At 40.1% G+C, this 12,205-nt stretch overlaps 1 protein-coding gene across 1 annotated transcript in view; it reads left to right on the top strand.

Annotated features, from left to right (window-relative positions):
* The window catches only part of SV2C (synaptic vesicle glycoprotein 2C), a 205,195-nt gene that overhangs the window by 50,599 nt on the left and 142,391 nt on the right, over window positions 1-12,205 (top strand). The window contains exon 2 of the mRNA XM_077759913.1: window positions 1,996-2,674. Coding sequence (XP_077616039.1) covers window positions 2,095-2,674 — 580 coding nt within the window. The 5' untranslated portion in view covers window positions 1,996-2,094. The remainder of the gene's footprint in view (window positions 1-1,995; window positions 2,675-12,205) is intronic.

Genomic DNA, 12,205 nt, shown 5'->3' with positions numbered 1-12,205 from the left:
TTTAATTAAAACAATTTTCTTAATGTTTATTTATTTTCGAGAGAGAGAAAGAGAAACAGGGACAGAGACAGAGCATGAGTGGGGGAGGGGCAGAGAGAGGGGGAGACACAGAATCCAAAGCAGGCTCCAGACTCTGAGCTGTCAGCACAAAGCCCAACATGGGGCTCAAACTCACAAACCGTGAAATCATGACCTGAGCTGAAGTCAGGCGCTTAGTGGACTGAGCCACCCAGGTGCCTCTTTGCCTTTCATTTTTAAAGTAGGAAATGTCTCTCCATATCCAACACTGCCTTCTCCTTCTCTCTTCTTTCCTGCCTCCTTATTGAGTCTCTGAGCCTCCATCCTCAACCTCTTTTCCTACTGCTTTCCCATCTTTCCTTACTCTCCTCATGGATCCTCTCATCTCTTGCTTCCCCTTATTCTCAGCCCTCCAAAAGAAAAAAAGAGAAAGAAAGAAAGAAAGAAAAATGAGAATAAACAGAAAAACCCTCCATTACAACATTTGGCAAAAACCTTATAATCATGTTTATTTTAATTTCATTTTTCTGTCTTCCAAAACACAGGCCTGTGCAGAATCATGCTTCTGTTTGCCTCTTGGGCATTTCGAGCTATTTGGTGGTAATGATGCACAGTCCATTTATAAACAAGCGTCTTTGTGTCTGCATTACTGGGGTTGTTTGTGATGTCTGAAGGAGCAGTTTAAGAGTATGTTGGTAAGCCGTTTACCAAGTACCTTACACTGGGTACAAAGAGGAGCTAGGAATTACTATTATAGAACTTACGGTTTGCAACACTACCACAGAGTAGGGCTTGGGGATTTAATGACGGGAGAGTGACTTTCTCACCATTACATCCTCAGTGTACGAGCATGGGCCACCAGAGGAGACAGCTCAGTGGAGAAGTGAACAATCAGTTACCATGAGGTCAGCCCGAATGTAAGCCAAGCCCTCTCTCTCAGTGAGAAAAAATCCAAATGGTGGGTCATGGGAGACCCATGACATGTATCCAGGTCAGCAGTTAACCTGAGCAACAGTAGGACAAGAGGTGTGTGTGTCCAGAGATGAAGCCTGGAGTACTTACAGGGTGGGGTTGTGAAGGGACATTGCATGTGGCTTACCTGTCCCTGCTGGCCTGAGGGTGAGTTCTGAAAGGACAGCCCCCAACTAGATAAGCCAAATGTTCTAATCCAGTGTTTATCAGAGACATCTGTGAAATCAGTTGATGAACTCGACTCATTTCCTACCGACGTGACCATTGTACTAGGGCAAATACTCAATTGCAGTTTGGGGCACCTTGTGAGTCTTTGTTATTTATTGGAAGGAAATACAATGAAAGGAGGTGGGAAAGGCATTTTACGAATATATATATATGACTCAATAGCATTGCATATGGGGCTGATTGCCTGCTTTTTCTTTAATATTAGGAAATAAGTTCAGGCAGGATTCTTCTCACATTCTGGTTTTGACTTTGCAGTGTGTGTATACATCTTTGAGCAATTCTGTTTTTCTCAATCAGGGCATATCTCTTTAACATTTTCTGCATGTGTTAGATGTACTTTTGTTTGTTTGTTTTTTCCTTTCATAGTTTATTGTCAAGTTGATTTCCATATAACACCCAGTGCTCATCCCACCAAGTGCCCTCCTCCATGCCCATCACCCTCTAGATGTACTTTTAGAGGTTCCAGATGTCCTGTTTTATTCTCAGGGGAATGTCTGTGCATTCTCTGCAGAGTTCCCAGGGGACAGAATTCCTTAAACACCAAATAATAATAATAATAATAATAATAATAAACCTGTAAATACTCCAAGTGCTGATCACACCTGGCAGAGAGCCAGCATCTGGTATGCATCCAGACAATGAGATCAAAGAAAGGAAAAGCTAATTCTAATTCTATGTTGTAGTCTGAGGAGACGGTGAAGAGAGACCAAGGAAGAGATAGTGAAAAAGGCAAGAAAGGAATAATAAGTGGCTCGTGTGTTTTTTCTTCTTTTGCAGTTCTGTTTTGAACCAAAAGTGGATGATGCTGTCAGGGCTGAACCACTGATCAGATTCTGAAAAATTCTCCTCTTCGCGTTGGCCATCAGTTGAGATAAGATGGAAGACTCTTACAAGGATAGGACTTCACTGATGAAGGGTGCCAAGGACATTGCCCGAGAGGTGAAGAAGCAAACAGTAAAGAAGGTGAACCAGGCGGTGGACCGGGCCCAGGATGAATACACCCAAAGGTCTTATAGTCGATTCCAAGACGAAGAAGAGGATGATGACTATTACCCACCTGGAGAGACCTATGGCGGGGAGGCCAATGATGATGAAGGCTCTAGTGAAGCTACTGAGGGCCACGATGAAGAGGATGAAATCTATGAAGGGGAGTATCAGGGCATCCCCAGTATGAACCAAGGGAAGGACAGCATTGTGTCAGTGGGGCAGCCCAAGGGCGATGTGCACAAGGACCGACAGGAGCTGGAATCAGAGAGGAAAGCTGATGAGGAAGAACTAGCCCAGCAGTATGAGCTGATAATCCAAGAGTGTGGTCATGGCCGTTTCCAGTGGGCCCTGTTCTTTGTCCTGGGCATGGCCCTTATGGCAGACGGTGTGGAGGTGTTTGTGGTTGGCTTCGTGTTGCCCAGTGCTGAGACAGACCTGTGCATTCCAAATTCAGGATCCGGATGGCTAGGTGAGTGCATTGTGCTGGTGAGACAGATTTGTTAATGTGTATTAACAAGTAGAATACATACTTTTCATCTAGAGCACTGCTTTTCCCCCACTACTTTATTATGAACAATTTTAAACATACAAAAGAATCAAAAATGTTGTACCATAATGCCTGTGTATATCCACCACCTAGATAGATCCTATAGTTAACATTTACCATATTTTCTTTATCATCTATCCATCCATCAATCCAACTTCTGTGTTTATGTGTTTCAAACTAAGTTAGAGCAATATATTTTAACTTATGTTATTATAAATGTTGTGTTGGTTTCTCCTTTATTAAACTTCCAAAGATATGCCCGTGGAAGTTAATAAATTAGATGAAAACTTGTTTGGTACTTTTTGAAATATAGATTTCTATAGATTTGAAATATATATTTTTTGAAATATCTATTTGTAATTCTACAAAACTCTGACAAATGTAATTTAAAATTCTGAATTTCAAATGTTATGTATAATACTAGGATTTAAATATTTTTGGGACCCTGCTAGGTTTTTTTTCTATAATCTATGCGCATTTTTGCTTGTAAGCCTTTTTTCCATAAGTCTTATTCATAGAATTTTCTGTGGATGACTTTTTGTGTCTTTTTCAAAGTTTGTACCTTAGTGCCTAAACTGGAAGAGCTTCCTCATATGCTTTAAAAACCTATTTCAGATTTTGGTGGCTCAGTCAGTTAAGTGTCTAACTCTTGATCTCAGCTCAGGTCATGGTCTCATAGTTCATGAGTTCAAGCCCCACATCAGGCTTTGCACTGATGGTGTGATGCCTGCTTGGGATTCTCTCTGCCCTTTCTGTCTCTGACCCCCTCTCCGACTTGTGCTCGTCCGTGCGCACTCTATATTAAAATAAATAAACTTAAAATTAAAAAATATATTTCAAGTCATATTAATATCCAAATTATATTTATAAAATAATATGATCTCTCTGTCAAATATCTAGATAGCAGATTTGGCATTTGTTTTAAAGTTACTATGCACTTAAGGTTCATATGGTTACAAAGGAACCCTTCCCTGTGGGAAGGGAAAATAACAAGGCCAAGAAACATGCATGCAGCAACATAGCCCCAACGACTTAGTCCACTTCAAACATTTGGTATTTTAAGGCATGAGGACTTTCAAAGCTGTTTTGCTCAGCATACCCCAGAGACCACGTTTATTGCATATGAAATCTTTATGCATCTCAGAGTCTGTGAGAGTAAGAGTACTTGGTATCTTTATTTCCAAGAGATTATTTAAAACTAAAGTTTAATAAACAAAAGTGTGCAATTTTTGTGGAAACCTAGTAATTTTACTGAGTAATGTTATAATCATTGATGCTAAGAAGTTTTCTGTGTGAAAAAAATCAAATACCATTTTCTAACCTGCTCTGTGACAGTGCGAGAGAGAAAATCATGAGAAAAGGACTTACATCTTATTTCTTGAACACTTGTTTCTTTATATGACCACGTCCTAGCACCTATTTTTTTAATTGCTTAACTAATAGAGACAGACCCTCAGAAGCAAACTGCGAGATGGGGGGGTGGGGGGCATCTTTTTGCATGTTTTTGCTGGTAGACTCATCTCCGTGTTCAGCCATCCAAATGCAGAACGTAATTCTGAGGAGGGTCCTCGGTCGTTTGTCAAATTGATCATTTTAGTGTCTGGTGTGTATCCAGCACTAAATTTTGTCTTTGTTTTGTTTTGTTTTTCTTTTGGTGAGCAGCTCTATTTACTGTAAGCCTGGGCATCAAAATATTTATCGAGATGTTGCAAGAGGAGTACATTGGCAGAGATTTTAAGAAGATAGATACTTAGAAATACATCTGCACACATATATCATTGTAGGATAAAAACTGTTTCACATTATGATCCTAGCTTTTATATTGGAACTATTTCAGAAAACTCTAAACCAAGCTTTCTCTTGTGCCTTTGTCTTCTTGGTGCTGAATGGAAACACAGTAATACTTTGGTTCTCTTATCAGTTTATTCCATACACCTTTAAGCCCTGGTGATGGCACACACCCCTCGGTGGCCTTCAGGAGTTTGGATAATGCTGTGAAACAGTTGGAGCGCTGATATTTTCATCTTTCCATAAATGCTGACTGCTTTAGTGAATTAAAACTGTGTCCCCAGGAGTGTGTGGTTTCACTCGACACTGTGAGGCCCTAACAGAAGCGTTTTAATGGTTTCATAACTGTACCTTCCAGACTTGCATTTCAATGATTTTGCCGTTGTAATTTCACTTATAACTGCATCCTAATGGAGTTTTTTTAGAGGAGCACTTAAATTGTTTTGCCATTTTCATTTCATCGAATAATAGCTTTGTAATACAATTACCACACTAAGTCACAGCAATGGGATCAAAATACAAGAAAGATGCATGACCTATGTTTGGTGGTATTTGGGGGGTATAGGTTTGCAAAATAATTTCCTATTTGGCACTGAGCATTGTGTCATTTTCTCAAGGAAGACCAGGAACAAAAAACATGAACTAATTTATGTCTCAATTATTTGGAACATAGATCCTTTCTTGGTGTTTGATAGAAGATTGACTTAAAGGCAGTTATTGTGTGTATAGGTGTCTGTGTGTATGGCCTGTGTGTATACATAACATTGTTAACTGAGCTGGGAAAATGAGTAAATATTTAATTATCTAATGAGCTGCTCTTTGGGGGAATAAGGTACAGTCTCATTTAAGATAATCCATGCTCTATTGCCAAAGTCTATTTATTGAGCACTTATTATGTACAAAGCACAGTGTTACCACTGGGAATAATAGGAAAAATAAGGATAAGGTTTGTGTTTCCAAAGAAGTTATAGCCCAGTATGGAGAAAGCACAAATGTCTGCAGGTTACCAGCACAAAGAAGGACATATCAACAGCTCGAAGAGAAGTATAAATAAAGAGACTTGAGGCTGAGAGACCACATAAGGTGTCGGGACCTGACCAAGGCAATGGGGAAAAGGCAAAGATTTGAGAGCTGTTCCAGAGGTAGAGTCAACAAGGATTGGTCCTCAATGAATTCAGGTGGTGAAACAAGTGGACATTTGATGAAACGAAGGTGATTCACCAAATTAAGTAATGCAGAGTACAGGTTTGAACCTGAGAAAGAAGGATGGAGTTTTTGTTTTAGACTTCGCACTTTGAGATCCTTGGGAGTGTCCCAGAAGCCCAGTGAGCTACTGTCCATTTGGACTGAAGCACCATTGGCTTGTGAGCAATCTCATTTAAGATGACACTGCCGGTGAGCTTAACCAGAGCAATGGCGTCTCCCTGCAGAATGCTATTTATGGGGCTGTGAGGAAGGAGTGAGGAGGACTGAGGAAGGGGAGCAGCCAGGAAAGGGGGGAGGCCTGGATGTTGCTGGGAAAAGATGTGTACTCTCAGGTGCTGCAGTCCTTTTTTCTTTTTTTCAGTTTATTTTTGAAAGATGGAGAGAGAGAGAGAGAGCACACACATGTGCATGCACAAGAACAGGGGAGGAACAGAGAAGGAGACAGAGAATCCCAAGCAGGCTTCATGCTGTCAGTACGGCAGAGCATGCCGAGGGACTCCATGATCTCCGTGAGATGAAGACCTGAGCCAAAATCAAGAGTCGGAGGCTTAACCGACTGAGCCACCCAAGAGCCCTAGTGCTGCAGGGTTTTGCAGAAAAGGTTCCAAAGGGCCTCTCAGTTCAGGCATTTAAGAAGTTACTGGCTGTTCAAAAGACCATTAAGATGGTCAAACAGCAAGCAAAACTAGGTGAATAAAGAGTTCAGTAGCTAAAGAACAACACAGAATTTTTTTAATGTTTGTTTTTGTTTGTTTTTTTGTTTTTTTTGAGAGAGAGACACACAGAATCCAAAGCAAGCTCCAGGCTCTGAGCAGTCCACAAGAGCCAACACAGGACTTGAATCTACAGACTGTGAGATCATGATCTGAGCCAAAGTCAGATGCTTAAACCTGACTGAGCCACCCAGGTGCCCCAACACAAATTTTTAAACATCTTATTTGGAATATCAGTGACTTCAGCTGCCTCTCTGGTGTTATAATAGGTTCTGTGTTTGATAAAGGACTATTTATGCAGTAGCTTTTATGTGTGGAGCCCAAGGCCCTGTAAGGGAGACTGCGAATAAGGATCGGTTCCTCTTATCAAGGGAAATCATGGTATCTCATGGTATTTCCAGCTGCCAGTGTCTTAGTGATTCAGGCAGACCCTATCACCTTCTGAGAGATGGATCTGTTCAGGGTGGGCTGACACATCCAGTTTTGGAACATGTAAGACCCAGGCCCAGCACCAGGACTGGTGGAAGTAGCCAGCACTAGTATTATCCTGTGGTAGTACATACTAGTTTTCCTTTAGAACCTCTACGGTAGTAGCTAGTCAGTTGGCATATTGGACAGAAGCAGAGGTAGACTGTGAGCATCAAAGCATTAAGAATATATCTGTACATATGAATGGAATTTTACTTGACATTTTTTTCACTTTGGGGACATTTCAGTTTGGAAACCATTCAATACTTGCCTATCGACTGTATCAAGTCAGAGTATTTGGAATTCGTCTATCTTCTCTTGACAATTATGATGCTTATTCAACAAAAATTTATTGAGCACTAACTATGAGACAGGCGTGGTTTTAGACTCTAGAGATACGATAGTAAATAAAACAAAATCGCTGGTAGACATTAAGCATGTCTCCTAACTGTTCTTTCTATAGTTTTTACTAAGGTGGTAGAATTTCTTAGAACATACAAGAGTTCTCTCTCTTTCTCTACACACACACACACACACACACATACACACACACACTTTGTTTGCTGCTTAAAGAAATGGTGGTTTCCTTGAAGGCTGGGTTGGATAGATATGAACTGAACTATCCCTAATTTCTCTTTCTTCATCCCTCCGTGTGCTCCCTTATTGTTTTAGGTATTAACAAAAGAAGGCATCTTCTTTTGGGATTTTTAGCTCCTTTATCTGTAGGTGTGTTTAAAAAAACAAAACAAAACAAGCTTCAAGTTTCTGAGAGCTCTTTTTCTTTGGTGCTACTGACTGCTCATTGCCACTAGACTGCAGGCAGAGTACAGTAACTGGCTCACTGTGCATCGAACCTGTCATTTCATTCAGTGTGTGTATTACCTGTTCCCAGTGCTGCCAGCTAGACCAGTATATCCGAGGTGATAACAAAATGATGCAGTCTTAGCTTTATTACAAGTTTTGATCATTTGACATCTGGGTATAGTCTGTATATTTTTCTTAATTTGATTGAGAAATAACTGACATGCATAACTGTATAATTTTAAGGTGTACAGAATGATGGTTTGATTTATATATATTGTGAAATGATTACCATACTAGGATCAGCTAATGTCTCTCTTCTCATAAATACAATACAAAGAAAAGAAAGACAAAACGGAAGAAAAATGTTTCCTTATCATGAGAACTCTTAGGATTAAGAACTCTCTTCGCAACTTTCCAAAGTACTTGACTTTTGAACAACTTAGGGGTTAGAGGCGCTGACCCTCTGCACTTCACTCCCCCAAAACTTTACTACTAAGAGCCTGCTCTTGATAGGAAGTCTTCTCATAACATGAACAATCTTGTTAACACATAGTTTGTATGTTGCATGCATTGTATACTATAGTCTTATAATAAAGTAACAGAAAAAAGGTAATCATAACAAAGAAAAAATACACTTATACTATATTTATATTTTTAAAAATCCATGTATAAGTGGACCCATGTAGTTCAAACCTTTGTTGTTCAGGGTCAACTGTATCTCATACACGAGTGTTAGCTACAGTCATCCTGTTGTCCATACACTAGTACTTACTTATAACTGGGAGGCTTATACCTTTTGACTGTCTTCCTCCATTTACCCCTCCTCCCCACCCTCTGCCTCGGATAACCATAAATCTGATCTCTCTTTTCTATGATTTTTTAAAAATATTTTTGGGTGTTTGTTGTTCTTATTGTTGTTCCACATATAAGTGAGATCATAGAGTTACAGTGTTTGTCTTTCTCTATCTGACTTAATTCACTGAACATAATGCCTTCAAGGTCCATCCATGTTTTTGCAAGTGGTAGAGTTTCCTTGTTTTTTTTATAATGGCAAAAATATTCTTGTGTGTGTGTACTTGCATGTACACCATAACTTCTTTATCCATTCACCTGTCAATAGACATTTAGGTTGTTTCCATCTCTTGGTTATTGCAAATAATGCTGCTATGAACATGGTGGTACTGGTGTCTTTTTGAGCTGGAGTTTTTATTTCCTTCAGATATAATCCCAGTAGATTTGCTGGATCGTTAACTTAATAGATTAAGTCTTTAATACATTTTGAGTTCATTTCTGTGAGTGGTTTAAGATATGGGTCCAGTTTCATTCTTTTTCATGTAAATATCCCATTATCCCAGCACTGTTTATTAAAGAGACTATCTTTCTTCCACTGAGTATTCTTGGCTCTCTTGTCAAATATTAGTTAAGTGAATATGCTTGAGTTTACTTCTGGGCTCTTGCTTCTGTTCCATTGTTCTATTTGTGTTTTTATGCCAATGCTGTCTGTTTTGATGACTCTAGCTGCATAGTATATCTTGAAGTCAGGGAGTGTGATACCTCCTGCTTTGTTCTTCTTTCTGAGGAGATCTTGGCTATTAAGGATCTTTTGTGGCTTCATATGAATTTTAAAAGTGTTTTTTTCTACTTCTGTAAATGTGTTCTAAATTTTAAGATGAGGGGCTTTGTACCCTAAAAGTGTAGGCTGCAGATTTCAGGATCAGCAGCTATGTACCCTGCCCCGTCCCTTTGTCATTGACATCTGCCTTGGTATTTTGAAGGGAGGTTTAATCTCCAGTGTGTGTGTGTGTGTGTGTGTGTGTGTGTGTGTGTGTGTGTTTCTGTGTCTGTGCCCTCTGCTTCTGTTTAGGCTCTCAGCTGTCACAGTGATTCTAATTGGAATTAAAAAGTTATTGGCTTCTAGAGAACATCCTGTCCACCAACACTAGCAAAATCTTATTTGGATTCATTATTGCCAAATTGGAAAAGAAGACTCAATAATTTGTTGCCATTATATTCCTGGGTCTTATTTCCTCTAGTCATTCATTCCAACATCTTAGTGGATTTGGCCTAGGTAGCCTGAAACGATTCCTCCATCCATGGAGTCTGTGATTCATTTTCACGGGATAGGAGTGAACAGAAACCCCATGCCACATTCCAGAAACTTGCCAAGAAACAGCGTTCTGAGACTTTGAGAGTGTGATAATAAATGCCTTTCTGTCATCTGGAGCCTCACTGGGGGTTTCCCCACAATATAGCTTTGAACCTAAAGGCTGATCCTTGAATCCTGAAACCCTATATCCCTGCATCCTAGAACACTCCTAGATGAGAAGTCTGATTCCAACGGTGGTACATATTTACGTTACGTTACGTTACGTTACGTTACGTTACGTTACGTTACACTACGTTACATTACACTACACTACATGTTCTGATTCAATCCCGGACTCTCCCTGAAGTCACTGTAGAACTTGCTGATCTGTTGCCAGAGTAGAGGCTTTGTTAATTGCGTGTTGGTTTAAATAAGGCAGTCTGAGATTTTAATCATCTAACAACTGCATCAACCCAAATTCAAATAATTTGGGCTTTGTAGGTTTGAATTCCAAACATGAAGACCCAGTCACCCCTTTTCATGGGAAATCTAACCTCTCACTATTCTCACATAACAAGAGCTTGCACAGGAGCTGAGGTTCCTGCAGAATGCTTCAGGGAATAGGAAACGGTTTAACTGCATTCATTTTGAAGAGTTATTCTGATAAATTACTGAAGTAAGTATTCCCAACCCACATATTTGCAAACTGACATTCTTACCTTACACTTAGAAATTTCTTATTGGCCTTTTTAAGATTGTGAGAGAAAAAGTAAAAAAGGTCCTTGGGTATCGTTCTTACCTTCGATTTCAAAATTGGGATCTCTAGTGAAATATAAAATGATGAGGACACAATGAGTTTTTCCAATTAAAAAATTTTAATGTAAGGAATTCGCTTAAAAATAGAGTATAATGATATTTAAATTATTTTCACATCTCTCTCTCTCTCTTTTTTTTAATACTCTCTAGAGACTCTCAGAGAGAGAGAGACAGCGTGAGCAGGGGAGGGTCAGAGAGAGAGGGAGACACAGACTCTGAAATAGGCTCCAGGCTCCGAGCTGGCAGTCAGCACAGAGCCCGACGCGGGGCTCGAACTCACGAACCACGAGATCATGACCTAAGCGAAAGTCCGACGCTTTCCACCGACTAAGCCACCCAGGCGCCCCCACATCTCTCTTATCTCTTTTATCTCTTAATGCTAAAGATGATCAATTTGGTCATGTGTATTTTACTACATTAAAAACGCAGTCTTCCTATACATGTTAGAAAGAGTAAATATTCTTAAATATTGGAATATTGTTTATTTCTGCCATTAAGTTTATTTTTTCACTTTAAGACAAAGCCTGGAAACAGAGAAGCTGAAAGCCGAGAAACTGCTGAAAATCCTACCCTTAACCAAATGACATTGTAGGGTTGCTATGTACAGTTATGCAGGTTGCAAACTGCACAAAGGCACCTAGCTGGTGATGAAAAGGTGCTAGTAACTTGGGACCATTTTCCTTAATAACTGACATCAATATAGTTGCCATATTAAAAGAAAAGAAAAGAAAAGAAAAGGTCGTGCTTTAGGACAAAGGACTCTGCTAGTTATGTCACTGAAAAGGGAGTTCTCAACCAAGCATAAGACATACCAGTCTGCACTGTGGCCAGCCTGGGGCTTGATGGAGGGAGTGGTCAGCATCCCTCTGCACCATCAGGTCAGCCAAGCAACATCACAGCAAGTTGAGGTGGGAGGGGAGGAAGAGTGTCTTCTTTCTGGACACCCAAGGAAAAGCTCACGGAGACCAGGATGAAGCCACACCACTTGGCACTTATGTAGGGCAGATTGCCTCAGAGTTGCCAGGATATAGCTTGCATCTGCCCAGCACCCTTGGTTTGTGCCTGGGAGAAGAGTTCTGGTTAGGGGCATAGCATAGGAACAAGCTCTTAGATGGGAAGTTTTAAAGGGGCTGCTTAACATTCACTCTGCCCTCTGTGAAGTCAGGAAAGGAAGCTGAGAAACTTCGGCATGGCTCTACTTAATACAGGATATTAATAAGGTGCTTTCAAGTAAGTTCCAGAGCACAGCTTTCTTCTAGAAAAGAGAACAAGATTGCTGTTGTTCTGCAGAGAAACAAACATTTTGGGAACGGTTTTGTAGTGTTTGGTTTACCAAAGATCAATACACAAAATAGGTCCCGTTCTTGAAGTCTTTTGGTATTTAAATGTAGGGATTCATGATGTTCAAAGAGCAGAGAAAAAGTTGTGTTAAGTAAAGCCATTACCAAGAATGTCTTAGTCCTTTAGAGGGATTTGCGTGAACCAAAGTGAGAATGAAATGTGTGTGCCCTTTTCTGCAGAGACTGCCAGGTAGAGAGACCCAGGTAATATTGACAGTGTGCCTACCAGAAA

The sequence above is a fragment of the Crocuta crocuta genome, unplaced genomic scaffold (genome assembly GCF_008692635.1).
Source record: "Crocuta crocuta isolate KB4526 unplaced genomic scaffold, BGI_CrCroc_1.0 scaffold162, whole genome shotgun sequence".
Classification (NCBI taxonomy): Eukaryota; Metazoa; Chordata; class Mammalia; order Carnivora; family Hyaenidae; genus Crocuta; species Crocuta crocuta.
This window is presented reverse-complemented; position numbering and strand designations above follow the sequence as displayed.